This window comes from Leptodactylus fuscus, chromosome 2 (genome assembly GCF_031893055.1).
Source record: "Leptodactylus fuscus isolate aLepFus1 chromosome 2, aLepFus1.hap2, whole genome shotgun sequence".
Taxonomy (NCBI): Eukaryota; Metazoa; Chordata; class Amphibia; order Anura; family Leptodactylidae; genus Leptodactylus; species Leptodactylus fuscus.
The window spans coordinates 50,132,004-50,154,882 of record NC_134266.1 but is presented as its reverse complement, the minus strand read 5'-3'; the positions used below and the strand labels follow the sequence as shown (position 1 = coordinate 50,154,882).

Genomic DNA, 22,879 nt, shown 5'->3' with positions numbered 1-22,879 from the left:
CTCCTTCGCTTCTGCGCCCTGCTGTACGTCCAAACTGCAGTTTATGACACATGTATGACACATGTATGACACTGGTGTACCCCGGATAACGGACATAATGTCATATGTGGGTATAAACTGATATTAGGGCACAGCCGGACACAGAAGGGAAGAAGGGTCATTTGGTTTTTGGAGCACAGACGGTTTGGTTTTTGGATGCCATGACACTTTTGTAGAGCTGAAACGCCAGTAATTTGGAATCCCCTGATAAATTACCTTATTTTGGAAACTACACCCCTGAAGGATTTATCCAGGGATACAGACAGCATTTTTAACCCCCAAGTGTTGCTATAACTTTATATATATATATAACTATAACTGTAGTGGATTGTGAGAGGTGAAAATGACCATTTTTCCAGGAATACGTCCTTTCAGTGCGTAATATGTTGTGCCCACCTTGTATCAGAGATGAACGCTCTAAAAGCTGTTGTGCCTGGGATACCCGTTTAACAGTTTTTGGAGTGTCTCTGCTGACATAAGTCGGGCACAACATGTTGCACACTGAAATGGCAAATCTGTAAAATTTTCATTTTTAACTTCTCTATCAGTTGCGATTTCATTTCTGGAAACTAAATAAATGCAACACTCAAGGGTTAAAAATTCTCGCTACACCACTTGATAAATCCCATCAGTGGGGTAGTGTCCAAAATAGGGTGACATGTCTGCGGATTCCACTTTATTGGCAATTCAGGGGCTTTGCAAAAGTGGCATGATGTCCAAAAACCAAACTGTGCTCCAAAAACCAAAATAGCGCTCCTTCCCTTCTGTCCCCGGCTGTGCCCAAACAGCCATTTCTACCCACATATGGCATTAAGTACGTTATCCGGGGTACACCAGTGTCATACATGTGGGCATACACTGCTATTTGGGTACCCAGCAGGGTGCAGATGTGAAGGAGCAATATGTGCTTTTGGAGTGCAGATTTAGATTCTTCGTTTTTGGACACCATGTCACATTTGCAGAGACCCTAAAATTGCCCCTACAAAATGGGGTCACTTCTTGGTGAATTCCAGTTTACTGGAACCTCCAGGGCTCTGCAAAAACATCATGGCGCCCAGAGGGTCCCTCTAAATCTGTACTCCAAAAGCTAAAACGCACAGTGGTCCTTCCCTTCTGAGCCCTGCTGTGTGCCCAAGCAGCAGTTTACACCCACATATATAATTTTTTGACCCCCGGGATGGCCCACTTAATAGTTTTAGGAGTGCAGGTCTCTGACAACACAAAGTGGGTGCAACGTATTGGGCACCGAAATGGCATATTTTTAAAAATTTCAATTTTCATTTTGTACATTAATTTTTGGGAAGCATTTTAGGCTCAAAATGATAATACCCCTTGATACATTCCTTGACAGGTGTAGTTTCTAAAATGGGGTCACTTTTGAGGGGTTTCCATTGTATTGGTACTTTAGGGGCTCTGCAAATGCGACATGGCACCAGAAAACTATTCCAGCAACATCTGCCCTCCAAAATCCAAATAGCGCTCTTTCCATTCTGAGCCCCAGCATGTACCCATACAGCAGATTTTGGCCACATATGGGGTATTGCCGTGTTCAGAAGAAATTGTGTAACAAACTGTGTGGGGCTTTTAATTCTTAAACTATTTGCAAAATTAAAACTATGGCGCTAAATGGACGATTTATTGGGAAAAAAAGTAATTTTTCATTTTCACGTCCCAATGTTAATAAAATCTGTGAAACACCTGTGAGGCCAAAATACTCACTCTACCCCTAGACAAATTCTATGAGGGGTGTAGTTTCCAAAATGGGGTCACTTATAGGGGGTTTCCACTGTATTGGTACTTTAGGGGCTCTGCAAATGCGACATGGGACCTGAAAAATATTCCAGCAAAATCTGCCCTCCAAAAGCCAAATAGCCCTCTTTCCATTCTGAGCCCCGCCATGTTCCCATACAGCAGATTATGACCACATATGGGGCATTTCTGTGTTCAGCAGAATTTGTGTAACGAACTTTAGGGAGCTTTTTCTCCTTTATCCTCTTGTGAAAATTAAAAATTTGGGGCTAAATTGACAGTTTGTTGGAAAAAAAGTAATTTTTCATTTTCATGGCCCAATGTTAATAAAATCTGTGAAACAGCTGTAGGGTCAAAATGCTCACTCTACCCTTTAATATGTTCTGTGGGGGGTGTAGTTTCCCAAATGGGGTCACTTTTAGGGGGTTTCCACTCTATTGGTTCTCTAGGGGCTCTGCTAATGCGACATGGCACCTAAAATTATTCCAGCAAAATCTGCCATCCAAAAGCCAAATAGCGCTCCTTCCATTCTGAGCCCCGCCATGTTCCCATACAGCAGATTATAGCCACATATGGAGTATTGCCGTGTTCAGGAGAAATTGTTTAACAAACTGTGGGGGGCTTTTACTCCTTTAACCCCTTGTGAAAATGAAAACTTTGGAGATAAAGTGACATTTTAGTAATTTTTCATTTACACATCCCAATGTTAGTAAAATCTGTGAAACAACTGTAGGGTCTAAATGCTGACTATACCCCTTGATGAATTCTGTGAGGGGTGTGGATTCTAAAATAGGGTCACTTTTGGGGGGTTTCCATTGTTTTGGTACTCTAGGGTCTCTGCAAATAAGGCATGGCGCTGAAAATTATTCCAGCAAAATCTGCTGTTCAAACACCCAGTGTCGCTCCTTCCCTTCCATGCACTGCTGTGTGCCCAAAAATCAGTTTACACCCACATGTGGGGTATTTCTGTGCACGGGAGAAATTGCACAATAAACTGTCAGATGCATTTTCTCCTTCAACCCTTTGTGAATGTGTTAATTTTGGGTCTAAATGAATGTATTAGTGAAAAAAAATGAAATGTCTAAATTTCACTGCCATATTATTTTTATTCTTATGAAATGCTTAAAGGGTTAACAAACATCCCAAATGCTGTTTTGAATAATTTGAGGGGTGCAGTTTTGAAAATGGGGTAATTTATGGGGGTTTCTATTATACAGGCCTTTATAATTACTTTCAGAACTGAAGTGGTCCCTAAAAAATTGGTTTGGAGAATTTTCTTGTAAATCTGGAAAATTGCTGTTACACTTGTAAGCCTTGTGACGTCCAAAATAAATTAAAAGACAATCAAAATATGATGCCAATATAAAGCAGAGATATGGGAGATAATATTTATTCATGTATTTGGATGGTATGACTATCTGCCTGAAAAGCAGAGAATTTCACATTTTGAAAATTGCAATTTTTTTCAAATTTCCATCAAATTTCCTAGTTTTTTATAAATAAATGCAAAAATATTGATTAGTGTTTACCACTAACATGAAGTATAATGTGTTACGAGAAAACCTTCTCAAATTCATTTGTGTAAGTTAAAGCGTCTCAAAGTTATTGCCATTTAAAGTGACACATCAGTTTTGAAAAAAGAGGCCTGGTCTTTAACATACTTTTGGGCCTGGTCCTTAACCGGTTAAATAATAGTCATAGGGACCATATGTCCTAATGTGTAAGTTATCACTTTAGTAATGGCTGCTGCGCCAAGTGATATCTGGTCTGGCTGGAGGAGATGCGCACAGCTTGGCGAGTTCGATACTGTTGATCTTATGTCATGTCCTTTAGCTTGATAGGAAAGGTTCATATTTCCATGCTTCTGTTTGTGGCCCTTGGTGGCTGAGAAAGACGCATGAATGGTCTAAATGGGAAGCGGCAGAAGATGCTGCCTGTAGCCCGGGGAGATTACACTAAGGCCAAATTACAGTGGAAGCAGCACGCACAGCCGTCTGTTATGGACTGCCAGTCTCTGGAGAACGACGCGCTGCCAGAACTTTCTATCACATAGAGCCTGAGTTCACATCATGAGTCTTGTCAGTTGCCGTTGGTCTGTCAGAACAAAAGGCTTCTCAGAATAATTAACATCTTCCTGAATACAATAAGGCAAACAGAATACTAAGTGTAATGTACGTGTGTCCGCTCTCCTTACAGAGCGCAGGGGCGCCTTATTTGTCGATTTTTAATGAGAATCAGTCACCAGGTTCTTGCTACCATGTCTGAGGGCAGATTGAAGTCTGGTTATCGTGACGCCCATGGAGTCTTTGTTGGAATACAAGATTAGAGAAAGTCCATCAAGTCCAACCTATGAACCCACCAAGTTGATCCAGAAAAAGGCAAAAATAGAAACCCTCGAGGCCGACGCCAATTACCCTATCAGAGGAAAAAAACTCCTTCCCAACTCCAAATATGGCGGTCCCTGGATCTACATCCTATCCCAGAACTTTCTAGCTCCTATAACCTATGATATTATTACTCTAAAGAAAGGCATCTAAGGTCATCTTGAACCCGCACAAGTTATTGGTCAATAGTGTGTTACGTTGTCTCATTGCTCTTACTGTAAAGAAGCTTCGCTGGTCCATTCATATACTTGTACATTGTAATTAGGTCATCCCAAGAATAATAAATGTCGTGACATAAACCCAACAGATCCTGTTATAGTCGATGGGGTTACTATGGGAGCTATTGGTGTCCAGCACTCTGCTCATTTTCATCATTCTGCTCCTATGACCGTACAGAATAATGAAAATTAGTAAGGAAAATGTGAACAGAGCTGTAGTTACGTAAAACTCAGGTGACATGCCATATTTACACTCTTATTACGGACCGTATTACACTGGAAATATATGAAATAAGGACAAATCTGCAAAAAGGGCTATGGAGTCGGCATTGCAGTTATGAATTTATGATTATTTTTTAAATCATATTATATAATTATTGATATCCTATAATTCATTAGATGTATGTATGTTAGATAGTTTGTTGCATATTTACTTTCCTGGGAATCCAATAACTAGATTCTTCCTGAATTAGAGGATGTCTAACAATGGCTGTTAGCCATGTATGAAAGAGTTGGAGCAGAAATCGAAGCAGTTGATGGTTTGGCCTACTGGCTCCACAGCCTGGGGCAACATCAAGCTTGGCTTCCTTGGTGCCACCAGAAGAAATCCTTGGCCACCATCTACAGATTGTAAAGTATTGTCATTGTATATACAGAACATATTATCAATAAATCCATCATTGGAATAGGCCCAAGTGGCAAGTCATTGGCTCCAATGTCAACTCCAAGTCCTCTGGTGTTCTGGTGGGCCTGTCGGGCCGAGATTCAGGATGTCATGTATAGGAATAATAATAATAATAATAATGCAGATTTACATTATAATATCTCCCCACCTTGGAACACAATGGCTTGACGTTGGATCCCATCTCTTATGAGAGAGAGAGGACGTGTCAAGTTTCATAAAGTTGCTGTTTCTGAAGATAGAGAAACTTTGTAAAGTTTACCAGACCCTTGGAAGGTTAAGGGGTCGATTTATTTTTAGCAGGGCTTTTCCTAATGCTATGCACGCTTGCGCAGTGAATGCTTGTTGTACCAAATATTCATGTGGCTCTCAAACCATGTAAGCCTCAGAATAGTGATTAGTTATAGTGACAAATAATATTCTTTCGTTATTGTTTCTCCTACAGCAGATAACTAGAACTGGCTCAGAATTTCTTATGCGGTAATGGAAAGATTCAGTCTTTTTGACTTTTGATACAGTTTGAGAAATCTTTCATGTGAAAAGGCTTTGATCATAGGAAAAATATGTGTATGTATGTTGCTCAAAGGCTTCTATTAACAAGAAATGTTGGAAAATGCATCCGGTTGGGATGACTTTGTGTCTCTAGTTATAAAAGCCAAGCACTGTATTTTCTATATTCATATTCCTTTACACTACAAATCTTTTTTTTTTAACTGTTTTGCAATAAATGATATGAAAAATTGAATGGTGCCATTTAGAAAATATGACTTGTGTTGCAAAAGACAAGCTCTCAAACACTTATATAGATGGTGAAGTAAAAATAAGTTAGGGCTCTTGGAAGGCAGGAAATCTCCATATGTTCAAGGGAGAAAGTCACCCTTTGGTGGGCAGCACAGTGGTCTTGCAGCAATGGAGTCCAAGGTTCACATCTGACCAATGGCAACATTTGAAGTTTGTTCTCTCCAAGTTTCCCTTGGTTTGCTCAATCCAAAGACATACTGTTAGGTTTAAGGAACCACGTTGCAGAAACTGCAGATTTTGCTGTATTTTTTAAGCCAAAGGCAGGAGTAAATTGAGAAGAAGGAAGAAGAATAAGAACGTCCTAGATATTTACCATTCCTTCTTTAGCCACTACTAGGTTTTGCTAAAAAACAAAACAAAATCTGCAACAACGTGGGGCCTCAGGCTTGGGGAATTTAGATTGTAAAACCTATATGGGACAGTGACTGACAATGTATGTAATGCTCTATACAAGTAACTCTAGGTTCACACTAGCATTGGCCTATGTTCTGGACCAGAACAACAGACAGGAGGACTGCTGTAATAGTGGTCACATATAGAGCCCAGTGGACATCACTATTATGGGGTCTGCCATGTCTGTCATCTTGTAACTGAACCTTTCTTTTTGTCCACCAAATGCAATTCTCTCATCTACTCCTGAGGAAGGGCAGTCTTGACCAAAAGTTGCACTATATTGATTATTGCTATACACATATCAACTCCTGAATTGGATGTTCTATATCTGAATCTATTATCGCATGTTCAAACCGGATATGTAATAGTTATTGTGTGTTTACTTTATGTAAATCTCAGCATAACTACAAGAAAATAACATAACTAGCATTACTATTGGAGTGCTGTCCCGTTCCTTCCTATTCGATACTGTGTTTTTGGGGAGTCCATACAGTCCCCTTGGAAAACTACAAGCACCATTACAAAAGAGAAGAGTGCTACCTGAGTACATAATTCTATAATAATTTTAACGTCTCTGCCTGTTCTGGTCTCTGTGCCACCCTCCGCTCGCTCGAGGCGTATCCAGTTTGGTGCTTTGCTTTATTGTTCCTCGTTGCACTGTGTGAACACTGCTCTCTGTAATTGAATTTCCACCACACCCATCTCCTCCTATGTCCATCAAATAGTTAATTCTAGCCTTCCATGTGTGATAGACAGCCTGTCTTTCAATCAAGCCTAGGGCAGGTCTTGGGCTTCCTTTTTACTAGAAACCAGCCCTGATAGACATGCTGGCTATTGTGACTTTGTCCTTGCTAAACTGCTCTTCTGCTATTATATTTCTGACCTCTGGCTTACCCTTTGACTACTCTCTTAGTTTTTGAGTCTGTACTGTGTTGTTCAACTGTTACTGAAGCCTTGGCTAGCTGACCTCCCTTTGTTGTTGTTTGTCTTGTCTGCGTTCTGTGTTGTCACTTATATAGGAAGGGCCCGTCAACCAGTTGTCGCCTATTGCCTAGGATAGAACCGGCAAGCAGGTAGGGACAGTGGGAGGGGATTCAGCTTAGGGATCACTGTGTTCTGTGCCCCTTCCCCAGGGTCCACCAGCAGCTACTGCAATTCCCTTACAATAATACTCAATTTCTCCACTTTTTATGGCCAAATATTTATCAAAGGAAAATGTATCTCAAGAATTCCTATGAGGAGTTAATTATTTTTGCCACCAAACATGTGAGCAAAGAGAAACTTCCATGACGCCAAGCGTCTGCTTTCTTAGTACCGATTCCCAGCACAGCCGTGGGTTTCTTGTGTTTCAGGAGATGCAGCAGTCTCTTCGCCACACTTAGCTGCCCTGTCTCTGAATACATGTCGATTCTATGCATTTCCTTTGGTATTATTCCTTATGGTTGTACGCATGAATGCTTTGTGCTCTTAGCAAGTCAAGCTAATGAAAAATTAACTTGCCTCCCATTTCACGTAAGTGGTCTTTGCAGGAAGCAAGGAGGTGGCGGTGGGGGCAGAAGGATAAAAGGATCACTGGAGACATATCTGGTCCTTATGTCTGCGCATAATTACTATTTTTATGTCTCGGGTCAGTAACTATAATGTTAAGTTCACTGTCATTTTGACCATTTGAAGGTTAACTTGTTTTCACAAGGGAAAAATATATCATATGCTAATAATCCAAGGGTTTTGTTTTTTTTTCAGATGGACACGAAGAGTAACACATCATGTCCATATACTAGGGGAGATATGTAAATACCGGTGCATGTAAAAAAAAATGTCATCTTTGCATTCATTTAAATAGGGGTTAAATTAAATTAAAGGATTGTCCAGGGTTAGAGAATCATGGCTACTTTCTTCCAAAAACAGTGCCACATCTGTTCATGGGTTGTGTCAATTATTACAGCTCAGTTCCATTGAAGTGAATAGAGCCAGGGTGCGGCACCACACACAGCCCGTGTACAGGTGTTTAGAAGAAAGTAGCCTTATTCTTGTAAGGGCCCGTGCACACTATGTAACGCGGCGCTGATTCTGACACTTAAACTCGTGTCAGAGTCAACGCTTCAAAACAGAATCCCATTGACTTTAATGGGTTCAGTTTAATGCGTGTAACACATTGAAATCAATGGGTTAAAAAGCCTCCCATTGATTTCAATGCATAGCGTGCGTAAGACACGAGTTTACGTGTCAGAATCAGCGTCGCGTTACATCGTGTGCACGTGCCCTAATTCTGTGCGATCCCTTTAACAAACTCAACTATGCTACTTTTTGTACAAACAGCATATTTTGCTTACTACCTAAGAATCAGACCATCTGTGCAGCCGTGATCAGATAAAGCCAAGAAATTATTTTTTTTCTGCAGGCCAAGAATTGTGCTGCTTCATAATTAATAGAAGTAAATGACTGTACGGGAGTGTTGTGTGAACGATTCTGGTCATTGGGAACCAGACATACTATGACAGGATGACCGGTGGCCTCTCCATACTAAGTATTGCTAATACTGAGTAATGCACATAGTTGTTTCCTTGTATTCCCCAAGATACTTTAGGGCTAGTTCACACGGGGCAAGATGGTCAGGATTTTGATGCGGAATCAATGGGAGCCAGCAATTTCCTTTTTCAGTAAGCGGTTTGTTCCCACTCACGGAAAAAAGAAGCGAGCTGCCCTTTCTTCAGGCGGATTCCATGGCTGATTCAGCCACGGACATGCGCCTCGCGACGCCACCCTCTGGACTAGGCCCATTCATTTGGGCCTAATTCAGAGCGGAAAGCCACGTGAACTAGCCCTTAGAGTCCGCATATTGTATTTTTGTATCAGCAATACTCTTTTTCTTAAAGGGAGTGTGTTCGATAAATGAATCCTATAACACCAACTAGAGAAGCTGGAGTTGAAGTTGGCTTTTTTTCCGACTCTGACTCAACCCAAGACTGCCCCAGACTTCACAACTCCAACACTCACTCCATAACCCTCATTAAATCCCTCGCTTGACTGCGGCAAATAACTATTGCCATGTTGTATGTTAGGATGAACTTGCCCGATGTGTAATGTATACTTGTGTCACTGTAATTGGTGCACGGCCAGTGTTTTAGTACTTTCTGGAAACTTTACCACTCAATGACGTCTTTGAGACATAAAGTTTTTGTCACTGTGTGTTACCGCATGGGAGAAGTTGGTGCTCCTTTGTGGTGAACCTCACTGTTGTCAAGTGTTGCCCGTATTACCCAGCAATGGCCTGTTTATACGCTATAAGGGAGAGGCCAGGAGAAGAGGATGACTTGGAAGGGGGAATGCTGACGCCATCTGCTTCAGTGAACTGGACAACTCCTGCCAGCTGCAATCTGTTATCTGTCATATGTTGCCATTGAAGTATTGTCCTGCTTGTATAAGCATCATTTACCTCAGTAAAGAGGACATTAGTGAAGGGTGGAGTGTCTGTGTCTTACATCACTAGAGGGCGGCATCGTTTGGTCTGCAGGGGTTGGAATCTGGACAGAAGATCAGGAGGAAAAGATCGGTCACCATGAATGAGTGTGATGCTGGCCACAGTGGAGCAGCCATATTGCCACCTTTCAGTGACCCTTAAAGGGGTCATCCAACTTTATCCAACTTGCAGCTGTACATTGCATAAAATCTAAAAAGCGTGTACACACCAATTGAGAGGCCCGTCAGAGAGCCAGCATTAGTTTGTCAGGGGAATAGAACATTGAGCTTTGGTTGTTTTTTTTAATTTTTTTTAATTATATGCATTTTCAATTTTTTTTTCCATTTTTATTTTTTATTTTTTATGAGAGTTGGATAACCCCTTTGATTAACGTCTGTGCCAAGCATATTAAACAATTTGGATATTATGCAAATTTGGAATGGAAGTCCAGATTTAATGACTTATTCTGTTTCCCTTTAATCTGCTTTTCCACTAAACTGAATATAATTAGCTTTTTGGTTATTAGTTTTGATGCCATATTCTACGTTCCTCTGTAAATTTTCTACTATTAGGATTGCATTATTTATTATGCTATGGGGTTATCACAACAGGCGATAGATATGCGTGTCTATTTTGATACTGTAACCGTTGGCTAAGCTTTTATAGCAACATCTGGAGTGTTGGAGGTTGCTGATTCATTATGCGGATCAGTAATATGATATTAGTCACAAATCACAAATTATGTTGGATCTCAGGACTTTTTTCCAGCTGCACTCCCCCCCAAAAATCCATCACAACAACTTAATTGTGAACAGTTCACATATCCCAGACAGTAGGTCAGTCCGTGTCTAGAAAGGATCTTCAACCTTATATATATTAGTGTAATATGTATACATATATACTCGTGCATCGTCTGCCGGCAGGGATAATTGGGAGCCCCCACTGGCAGTAAATCTCATAGAAAACAGCGACCCACCCTAGACATGAAAACTTCGGCCTCCAGTGCTTATTTGGCCCTACCCCAGCTCTTATAGGAGAAAAGGGCAACCTGACCTTCTGTGTGTGCAAACAACTCAGAACTCATTGAGGCCTGATCAGCTCTCCGGTCTATTGTAGTATATAAGTGTATTCCCCAAAATATAACAATTCTGGAGCATCTATTTTTATCATTCTGTTTTGTGTGGACTGCCTCCATATAGTCTGACATTAACCGTCGGTACTGATGTAATCACATTCTGTAGGGACACGCCCCTATGGCAAGGAAAATGGTAACGCCCAGTTGTCAACCTGTTGGAATCAAATCAAATCTGCATTTTCACAGCGGTGTTATTCCACGTTCTTTGTCCAAGTGGTAATTATTTTAAATATTTTTTTTAAATATTTTAATATTAGTATTTTTAATATTAATTATATTTTTTAGTGTTTTATTTTTCAGTAGCAGGGCAGAGATGTCTATCGCCTCCAGTAGGTGTATTATTGCGGAGGAAGTGCGTGACATTGGGAGTTGGATGGCTTAAGTCTGACCCATTATCTCCGTCACAGCAGGATGATGTTACCACTGACACCGTGACTTTGAGCCGAGGTTCAGCACAATCTTCCCACTCCAATTAATTTACTGTCCAATAGTAGAATTTCTTTCCCATCACATGGGCCTTTACTAACTCCTGGTGAGGGTCCCTGGGTGCTAAGGAAGTTCAGGATAGTGCTCCGGTTAATGAGTTGTATGAGAACAGTCAGGACTTTCATACATGACTTTGTAGATTTGCAGGTATCTTATTTGGACCAAAACAAATCTTTCAAAAAATCGATTGCTCAATATTTTATATTTCTCGTAACCCAGGAATCCTGGTTTCCCTGTACTACCGTGTCTCATTTACCAACCTTAACTTGTTTTGTCCATATTACCTCTCTACATAAGGACAAGGACTGAGAACCTCCATATTTATATGACCCTATTTGTTTTACAGGACCAGATTGAACAGGTGGACCCACGGGGACGGACCCCCCTGCATCTTGCTACCACTCTAGGTCACCTGGACTGTGCCAAAGTACTGCTTAATCATGGGGCGGATGTCAGCAAAGAGAATCGCAGTGGATGGACCGGTAAGTGGCTATATATCTCATTACTAACAAAGGATGTGATCATTTAGCAGATTTTGTTAGCGAAATGTAGGCTTATTGATTTCCATGGCAACATTAACTGTTCTCTGAATATTTCCACAAATGCCCATTTTCTTGGTCTCTCCTGATTATCCGAATAAAAAGCACTAAAAAACAATTTCCATTAGAGGTTATGCCACAAAAATATTTATCCTGTATCCATAGGTTAGATGATAAATTGCTCATTGGTGGGCGTTGCCTACTGATCTCGAGAATCAGTGAGTGAAGACCGCCGAACCCCTAGTGGACATAGATGCTCCATGGCTTCCATTCACTTCAGTAGGACCACTGGAGATAGCTGGGAGCTGTACCTTGCCTATCTCTGATGCCCCATTAAATTAAATGGAAGTGGGGGCATGTCTGGGATTACTAAGGGCTCCACCGCCTTTACAGCAGCTGTAGTTACAACAGGTGTAAAATACCCCCATTCTCAGGCTCGGTAGCGGTCTCGGAGGTCAGACTCCCACCAATATAGATAGTAAATAAATATTTTTCATGGTATAAATTTCTTAGGTCATAAAATTCACTCTTTACCTAAGACATAGACATATTACTATGGACCTGGTTGGGGGGTCAGGGGCACCTGTTGTGTAGATGACAGGACCCACATTTATAAGGAATTCATGGCTTCGCCTTTGAAAATATGCCAAAAATGGCTTCAGTAGTAGCAATATAATACATATGCAGCAAGCTACCCCTGGTAGTTCAGCTCCAGTGTTTAACTATAAGGCAGCTTCCGGACATAAGTATATACTGAAGTAATTGAAGGGTTTTCTTCCTGACTTTCTACACCAGAAAACTAAGATGGTACGTACGGAGGAGATGCAGGAGGCGAAGTCTTAGATGGTTTCATATTAATGATCTGCCCTAAGGATAGGCCATCCATATGAACCTGTAGAATATGAGCTTTTTTTAGCCATAAACAGTAGGTAAATATATAATATATAGTTAGCTTACAAATATAAGTTATAAAATTTTAACTACAACAATAATATATATTTGTTTCAAGAGATAATGGGAAGAATATGCAAATCTGTCTTCAATGATGTAATTAGGAAGTCAGGTGCCTCAGTGTTGCAAACCAATAGAGGGCGCTCACTGGAATGTGCAAGCCTGTCTTCCCTGATGTAATTAGGAAGACAGAATCTCAGTGATATAGCCCAATAAAGGTTGCTCCCTTTAACATCATGCTCGACCTTCCAAGAGGCCTTTGTTTTGCAATGATGCTGGGATTATTACCAGGTATAGTCTCTCAACCGAGGACGGTCGTTTCGATGTTATTGCATCTCGTCAGCCCGGTGTAGAGAAGACTAACCTGGTAGAGGTGAGAGGCTTAGACAGGGTTAGGGAGATATCGTCACTCCTTGGGGAGAGACCACCATATAGGTGTGTGGAGACTTATTAAGCCTTTAGCACTCCACTTTGCAAGGGACCATGGGAAGAATATGCAAATCTGTCTTCCATGATGTAATTAGGAAGTCAGGTGCCTCAGTGTTGCAAACCAATAGAGGGCGCTCACTGGAATGTGCAAGCCTGTCATCCCTGATGTAATTAGACTTCCTAATTACATCATGGAAGACAGATTTGCATATTCTTTCAAGAGATATACAGGGTTGTCCAAAGGTATGGAGACAACAAAGTGGTCCAAAGATATAGAGACACCTGAATGAATGGAAAACGGTGGTTGGGAACGCCATCTGGTACGTGCCATGTTACTAGGGTTATGTAGCCCTATCAGATACATATGTCACATGCACTACTTTGCAGTGGAAAAAATTTACTTACTGGTAGTTCCAAGATGGCAGCTTTCAAAATAGCCAATTTGTTGAACACTTCCCAATACGGATTAACCCCCTTCCCCTTAGCCACACACAGTTAGCATTCCCAACCACCGTTTTCCTTTTATTTGGGTGTCTCCTACCATTGGACCATCCTGTAGAATTTTAGATTGTTCATATAAATGTCTTTCTTGTGTTTTTTTGTAACATAGTCTCTTATTTCCATCTGTCTAGTGCTTCAGGAGGCCGTCAGCACACGTGACCTAGAGCTGGTCCGGCTAGTTTTACGGCACCGTGACTACCAAAGGACCATTAAACGCCTGGCAGGGATACCCGTCCTACTGGAGAAGTTACGCAAGGTATAAGGGTCACATCTCTGGGTCACATAGGCACAGCAGCAGGGAGTCAGAGGGAAGCGCAGCTGGATGTGAGGGTAACTGGTGGTGGTGACCAGATACCGGTGGACAAGAGCTGCCAGTGTTTCCAGTTACACCCACTGGAAAGATCAAACAAGGAATCTGCAATAGAAAACCAAAGTTGACCCCTGGATTTCTATATGTTGCAAATCTAAATTCAGATTAGCCGAATTCAATGGTATAAATTGTTGTGCAGATTTCCCTGAAACGAGCAGGTAGCATGCACATTTTAGACATACCCTTTAAAGATATACGTAATGTATATCAAGAATACTTTCTAACAAGATTTTAGATTTTTAATCATTGATGTTTTCTGTAACTCTTACCAGGCTAGCGGCCCAGACGTGAGAGCTGTCTGATACTGTGGCCCCGCACACTTTGTATGGAGTAGATTTCACATAATGCTGGATTTTACAGTGTGATTTCTGTCATTATAACCATCACTCTAGGAAAAAGATTCCATATTTCACCTGCTTTCTCAGTCCTCCGCAGGCCACTGATTTGGTCCCCAGAGACTTACTGGTGTCTAAGTGTTAATGTGCTTTTTCATATCAGTAAATCCCTGTAGTGCTGGAGGGCCTGTTTACCTAAGGCACTAAATGGGTTACATTTCTCCAGAGGATAGAAGTGCAGGAAAAAAGGAAGACTATTAGGTCTTATTATCATTGTTTTTTAACCTATTTATAGATGAGTGGTCGATGGCTACAAATATATCATGTATTATTGTATTACTTTAATGTGGCACTTTAACCAGCTCGTAATGAGAAGAAGAAGTTGTAAGGACTCCTGTGCCATTTATTCTTTGCTGAATTTGCATATTTTATAAAAAAAATGTGTTAGGGCATCTGTCTATTAATCTATCTATCTATCTATCTATCTATCTATCTATCTATCTATCTATCTACCTATCTGTCTGTCTATCTATCTGCCTATCTATCTATCTATCTATCTATCTATCTATCTATCTATCTGCCTATCTCCTATCTATCTATCTATCTATCTATCTATCTATCTGCCTATCTCCTATCTATCTATCTATCTATCTATCTATCTATCTATCTGTCTATCTATCTGTCTTTCTAATATGTATATCTAACTATTATGTCTGTCTATCTAGCTATTCAATCTGTGTGTCTATTATGTCTATCTATATCTGTTGATCTATTATATTTGTCTGTCTATTGTAATGACAACGCACTGTTGTCACAGTACAAGGTTAATGTATGTGGGATAATACTATGTGCAAGGGCCACTATGGGGTACAATACTGTGTGCAGGGGCCACTATGGGGGATAATACTGTGTGCAGGGGCCACTATGGGGGATAATACTGTGTGCAGGGGCCACTATGGGGGATAATACTGTGTTCAGGGGCCACTATGGGGGATAATACTGTGTGCAGGGGCCACTATGGGGGATAATACTGTGTGGAAGGGTCACTGAGGGACATAATACTGTGTGGAGGGGCCACTATGGGGCATAATAGAGTGCGCAGGAATGCGGAGGAGGGGGTCGGTCGAGGTCTTTGGAGTTGGTCGGGGGGGGGGGGGGGGCATGTCAAAAGTTCGCCACGGGACCCCGCCATTCCTAGTTACACCACTGATTACAGGGATAATGCACACATTGATGTTATCACTGATAGTGTACACAGGGATGTCACCAACCACTGATAATGCACACAGTGATGTCACAGTAAATGGGATGTCAGTAAAATCAGTGTAATGATATCCCATTAAAGTCAGGAAGGTGAATTCAGTTTCCATCATCCTTAAAGAGGACCTTTCATGTGCTTGGGCAAATGCGGTTTTCTACACCGCTAGAAAGCCAACAGTGTGCTGAATTCAGTGCATATCCGTTATGTGCCCCTCGTGAACTGCTTTTGGTGCCGTCATCGCTAGGCAGTAAGGAATGTCCCTTGACAGCACAGGGCTACGGACACTACTACTGTCAGGAGGGGAGTTCCTCATAGACTGTCAGAAACCCCCTTCTGATGGTGAAGAGCTACGGTAACTGCACCGATATCTTCAGCTCCGGGTCACATAACGGGAAGTTGTAAGGACTCCTGTGCCATTTATTCTTTGCTGAATTTGCATATTTTATAAAAAAAAAATATGTGTTAGGGCACCTGCCTATTAATCTATCTATCATCTATCTATCTATCTATCTATCTATCTATCTATCTATCTATCTATCATCTATCCATCTATCTATCTATCTATCTATCTAACTCATATCTATCTATCTATCTATCTATCTAACTCCTATCTATCTATCTATCTATCTGCCTATCTATCTATCTATCTATCTATCCATCTAACTCATATCTATCTATCTATCTATCTATCTATCTGTCTGTCTGTCTGTCTGTCTGTCTGTCTATCTATCTGCCTATCTCCTATCTATCTATCTATCTATCTATCTATCTATCTCCTATCTATCTGTCTGTCTGTCTGTCTGTCTATCTATCTATCTATCTATCTATCTATCTATCTATCTGCCTATCTCCTATCTATCTATCTATCTATCTATCTCCTATCTATCTGTCTGTCTGTCGGTGCCGTCATCGCTAGGCAGTAAGGAACGTCCCTTCTGACAGTACAGGGCTACGGACACTACTACTGTCAGGAGGGGAGTTCCTTATAGACTGTCAGAAACCCCCTTCTGATGGTGAAGAGCTACGGAAACTGCACCGATATCTTCAGCTCCGGGTCACATAACGGGAAATTGTATCTATCTGTCAGCTTTCTAGCGGTATATAAAACCGCAGGTGCCGCAGGACATGAAAAGTCCTCTTTAATTGTCAGTAATTGCACCCTAGTTACACCGATCTGTCTGTCTAGCATATCTCGTAATTTCATATCTATCTCCATGATAGATAGATATCTCTTTCTCTGTCTGTCTGTCTATAATATTTCGTAATTGTCTGTCCTATCTATCTATATCCATAGCTGATAGATATCTCTTTCTCTGTCCATCTGTCTATCTGATGCCACCACTGAACAGAATCCTTGATAGATAATGATAGATGTCAGAATTTTGCCTTGAAGCATTTATCCATTCACATCCCGGACAACTTAAGCAATGTAAATAACTGACTGTCTGTTTGCACATGACAACATCGGGCTGTAAATGTCCTATGATGGATGTAGTTTCACTTAATAATTCAGTAGTGGCAATGCTGTAATAAATTATTAAATATACTTAGCCCTATTAAAATATTTGCCTAATGCAAACCAGTTGCTGACAATAGAAGTTATTCGCTACCAGTCTTACTGCGCCCATTAAGCTCACAATAGAGACATTTTATTACAGTTTTCGAGCAGATGACACGTGTGTTGTTTGTATATATGTAGGAGGTACACCCTGGTAAATGCCGTATACACATGGCAGACAATATATGAAGACTATTTTCTTATTTTTCTTATAGGCACAGGACTTTTATGTAGAAATGAAATGGGAGTTTACCAGTTGGGGTGAGTTGCCAAATGTAAAGATATTTTGTTGGAATATTTCATTTTGCAGAGAATCACTGGAAAATTGGACAATTCACATGTTCTTCACAGGATAAATGAGTGCAAGAAGTAGTCAGACCAACACTTTACTGACATAGTATAGCACCACCTGGTGTTCAAGGTGTATAGCCATGTACACGACCACCTAATGAGCAGAGAGTTTGTGGACGCACAACAGTATTATAGGTAGCACAAGCAAAGTGGGGTCCCCATTGTATATTTTGTATTGGGGCTCACTATCTTCAAGTTAAGCCTCTCGCTGAAAAGAGGGGCGAGGCCATTACCCCTGCCAGATATATCGTTTACATCACCTTTCTGGTGTAAATGATCTATACCAGCGAGGAACATAGATGGGAATCTCAGAAGCCCCAGTGTCTGAGTATTTGGGGTGACATGAAATAATTCTGTTGATCAGTTTGCTAAAGATCACTTGGATACCAGTCAAAGAGTAGAGACAGGTCTCAAGAATAATTCCATGTAAGTAAGATTTATTGACGTCCAGGAAGCAACATTTTGTGCACCAGTACAACCAGACAATGCGGTACATGAACATAGACAAAGCGTGTAGAATATTCACATTTAAGAGGGACAAATCATCCAATATGTTCATGGGAAATCTATATACACATGTAGCAGGGTTAACCTGAACTTGTGCATTTAGTTAAATTGCTGTAACCTGATATCTTATCACAGAAGAACAAAAGACAATGAAAAATCATTGGAAAATGTTTTTTTAATTACTTGACATTGTGTTTTGTTGTCTTCTGTGATAAGATATCAGACCGCATCGGTTTAACCAATTGCAGAAGTTCAGGTTAACTCTGCTACATCTGTATAAGTAGCCCAAGGAATACATGGACATATTGGTAGAAATGCGTGGCCAATCATTAACCCATTAACTGCCTTTTTTGTTTCAATAATACAGGAACTGCAACATGAAAATGACCTTGTGTGCGCACGTCAATGCATGCACATGATCAGTTTAGGTTTCCTATCACGGGCAACATCCTGCTGGAGCATGTGAATGTCCTGTTTCTATTCCTCAGTGACAGATGGCGTTTGTAGGCAGGTTAAAGTACTCAATCCGCTATTGGGGATCATGGTAGTTAATGGGTTAATGGCTGGCACATAAGTATAGACATCTCAGTTTCCATTAGACTGTGCGGGACACCATAGACAACTATATCCATGTTATCTATGGTGTCCATATGAAGCACATTTGTCACAAGGTATGATACAAGATTATATAATGGACACATAGGCAGTAGAGGAAAAGTGATCAGCGAATCCTTAACCTTAGAATCATCCACACTTTATGGAGATAAACAGCAAGTGTCCACCACCTTCCTGACCCCATTGGGTCTTTAGTCACCAATGCTTACTTAGTCTCCTGCTTACTTCCTTGTTCTGTATCTGTTCCATGCAAACTTGTCTCTTACTTCTATATTATATGTAATGGACACCCAAGAATATAAATCCCGTATACGGAAAACATGCCTAATATCCAATTCAAGAGATCTATGGACATACATAAAGAAAAACTGATGATCAAAGCTACTGCATGTTAGAAAGTACAGTCCATAACATGTTAATCCTGAAAGGTCTATATATTACATATCTGGTATTATCTACCACTGGGCTGTACTGGTCCTACACATAGGACATTATAACCAGATATAAGTGTATGCCATAGGGAGCCACACAATGAGAAGTGAGACAAGAGAGACTGGTACAAGTAATTGCAATAGATGCCAAAGTCACATCCCTATAAGATGGCTACATAAGTACGACCCTGGAGTAAGCCCCTGATAGCATCCATAGACATGAAGTCTCCTTGTGCGGTCATTTCCATCCTCACTAGTGAATATTCACGTCACAGGACATTGTAAAATGAATAGTTTATGCAATGTTGCAATGCAGTGTTATGAAGCAGATCTGTTATCTCCGTATTTGTGATGTCTACGTGTCATCATTATACAGTATATTTATAATAAAACACATTTTCATCCTTCCAGTGGCTCCGCTGTCTACAGCTTGTTGCTTCTGTTCTACAGTACAGTAGCTATTCCTAGAAATGCCACCTTTCCACAAAATACGCCAACTAGCGTAACTACCTTATAGGTCGCATATGTGCTATTTGTATAGTGAGACAGACGAATCTTACATGAATGAACAATGAGCATGTAACATAGTCAATTCTGTTACTATGTGCCATGGAGATGTAAGCGCGTAATAGTACTCTATGAGGACTTGCAGATTGTCTGTCCATACACACACAGTTGCAGTCTCTGCATTACATCTCATCCATATGGTTCTCCATAAAAGTCAGACAGCGATTCGCTCTCTTCAATTGGGAAGTTGTAAAACTATTCTGCTGTTCAAAAATAGCATGGTAATCTTCACTAGGATTCAGCATCTCTACAAAGGACACACACGGCACCTCCATGAATACGCCATAAAGATGCAGCTTTCCTTTATCGGCTTAGCAGATGAATGAATTTTCTGCATCAAAGGAGTCATCAGAACTTAAACGTTCTTAAAACTGTTTGTCGCTGGCTCGGCTTCCAGTATACATGACAGATTCTAGAGGAATAACTTTCAGAATACTGGAAACCATCCACCACTTTACTCTTTTTTTTCTGTTTCCGTAGTGCCCTTGGTGTCCAAGATCTGCCCTAGTGACACATATAAGGTTTGGAAAAGTGGGCAGAACCTGCGTGTCGACACAACACTACTTGGGTTTGATCACATGACTTGGCAACGAGGGAACCGTAGTTTTATCTTTAGGGGACAAGGTGAGGAACCTTCAGATCTTATATGTCTAGGATACTATGGCATCTGTTATGCTCTTTATAATTGTAGACCTAACTATACATCCACAGACACCAGCGCCGTGGTCATGGAAATCGATCATGACAGAAGAGTTGTCTTCTCTGAAACTCTGACTTTAGGTTCCCAGGACCATGAAGTTCTGCTGGCTGCTGTGCAGCCCACTGAGGAACAGGCCATGAGTCGCCTGACAGCCCCTGTGGTCACTACTCAGTTAGATACCAAGAACATTGCCTTTGAGAGGTAGGTGAGAAGAACGAGGGTCCAGTATAAGTTATAACGTGAAGGAAAGGTATTGTGTTATGTAATGCAACTTAATGTGCTCACCCTTGAATGCCAGTCTGCAGTGTACATATAGGTATTCTTTTATATAGGTTATTATTTCAAGTGTATCTGTCATTTCATTTTACTCTTCAGAATAAGCTGTTTTTTATGTGTATACACGAGGAATAACAATATTTCTGGTCATTATATGACTTAACTTCTGTAGTTTTTTGCCCCTCTTCATCCTCAATCTGTAGTTTGCAGTTCTCTCTGAGCTGGTGGATGGAGACTAATAAAGAATCTAGATGGAGAACCTGCTCTGTAACTCTCTCTCACTCCGAAGTAGCTTCCGCATTATTCCAGACATATGTAGAGAGGTCTTGGCCTATACTGTACTTTGGTTGTGATAGAAGGTTCCTATTCAGCTCCAGCTGTAGACTAAGACTTGTCTTTCTCCTCTTATCTCCTGCACTTCCTGTTTACACCTCTCCCTCCCCTCTGCACTGGAAAAACATTTTTCAAGGACATTATATTGTTTGTTGTTGTCTTCTGCGATAAGATTTCACACTACAGCAGTTTCTGTACATTACAAAGTTTGTTATAAATTCCTTTCTGCTAAGATTTTTGAGATACCAGGGACATTAAACAGAGTTTTCTATAAATCTTAAGTTTCACCATATATTAAATACCAGTTCTACATTCACAACACTGATGGATGCTCTAGAAAACAGTCCATAATTGTCAGGCACACGGTAACAACCTCATTGAATCCAAAATTTAAGTTATGTTATGCCGGACACTGAGCAGCAAAGAGTACTGGGAGATTTCAGCTCTGCAGCTTGTATAACTGTGAATGCAGGTTTCGACCATGATAGTTTGTTGATACGTGTTGGCATATCCATTTCTGCCAGGTATGACAAGACATCCGGCGCACAAGGGTTAGCCCCATTCAGTCTCTCTTCTTCAAAATCCACTCCTGGCTTTGGCTAAAACAACCACAGCAAAATTTGCAAATGTGGCCTCAGTCTTAGTCATCTGGGCACATACCCTAAAAATTGCTGATTCATTTGCATTCAATGTGTTCGTGGATATGAATAGGCGCAGAACCTGAACCAAATCCTGAACGTGTGAATAGACCCCAATCCAGGCTATATCTCAGGATCAGAGAAACACTGGTAGTAAATTTCTATTATTCAAGGCTTTATGAATATTAATTCTATAAATAAACCATAAACTGATGTTCGGAGGTGAACTCACATCTAAGAATTCCAACTGTTACACACAGCTTCTATTTTACAGATGGGTTTACATTTGGAAGCCAGCCATGACTAGAGATGTTGGTGCTAATAATAAGGTTATATTATTGGAGAACGGCTATTTTTGCAATACCCTAATATATTATTGACGTAACTCTAAGGGTGGAGCTTTTCTTTAAGCATCTGGTAAACGTCTCAAGGTAGAAAGAGGTTGTTCAGTTCAAGTAGTAAAGAATAGAGGCCAGCTTAAAGTAAAGTTTCCAAGAAGTGCTGTTGTACTTGGAGTGTTGAAGCTAAGCTAGTTGTTTCCGTTCCGAGCTTTATCAGTAGTCAGGCAGCCCAGGTTGGCGTGACTTCAGTGCCGGAGTGACACTTTTATGTATTGAATCTTCACCATGGTCTGGAGTTGTCTGATAACATACTCTGTGGCACTCAATATAACAACTGCATTTTTGTGATATTACACGTTGCTTCTGTTACTTTATAGATACAGCTCTGGATTATGATTTTAAGAAACACATTTACGTTTCCTTTATTTCCTTTCACAGAAACAAATCAGGAATCCTCGGCTGGAGAAGTGAGAAAACGGAGGTTATCAACGGCTATGAGGCAAAGGTTAGAAGCATAGCCCCAACACTAAACTAGATAAGGAGGAGCAGACGAGAGGGGAAGTTAGATAGGAGAAGTTACAATAACACCCCAAAATTTACCCCACTAATATACTAGAAATTCGGGATCAGCTGCACATTAGAACCCCTTAGCTGGTTAGATGTACTCAGAATATTAATAATATAGTAATAGTATAGTAATATAGTATAGTATAGTAATATAGTCGGAAAGGTCCAACTATAGGCCCCGAAAGCCAAAACTGCCATCCAATCTTATATAGAGCAATGGCATTTGGCTAGGATATGGCATTATATATTTTATTTCTATAGT

At 40.6% G+C, this 22,879-nt stretch overlaps 1 protein-coding gene across 4 annotated transcripts in view; it reads left to right on the top strand.

Annotated features, from left to right (window-relative positions):
* ANKRD13B (ankyrin repeat domain 13B) overlaps positions 1-22,879 on the top strand; it is a 132,689-nt gene that overhangs the window by 89,666 nt on the left and 20,144 nt on the right. For all 4 annotated transcript variants that reach the window (XM_075263769.1, XM_075263768.1, XM_075263766.1 and 1 more), the window contains exons 2-7: positions 11,694-11,829; positions 13,899-14,023; positions 17,507-17,552; positions 20,243-20,386; positions 20,474-20,663; positions 22,489-22,555. In XM_075263769.1, coding sequence (XP_075119870.1) covers positions 11,694-11,829; positions 13,899-14,023; positions 17,507-17,552; positions 20,243-20,386; positions 20,474-20,663; positions 22,489-22,555 — 708 coding nt within the window. The remainder of the gene's footprint in view (positions 1-11,693; positions 11,830-13,898; positions 14,024-17,506; positions 17,553-20,242; positions 20,387-20,473; positions 20,664-22,488; positions 22,556-22,879) is intronic.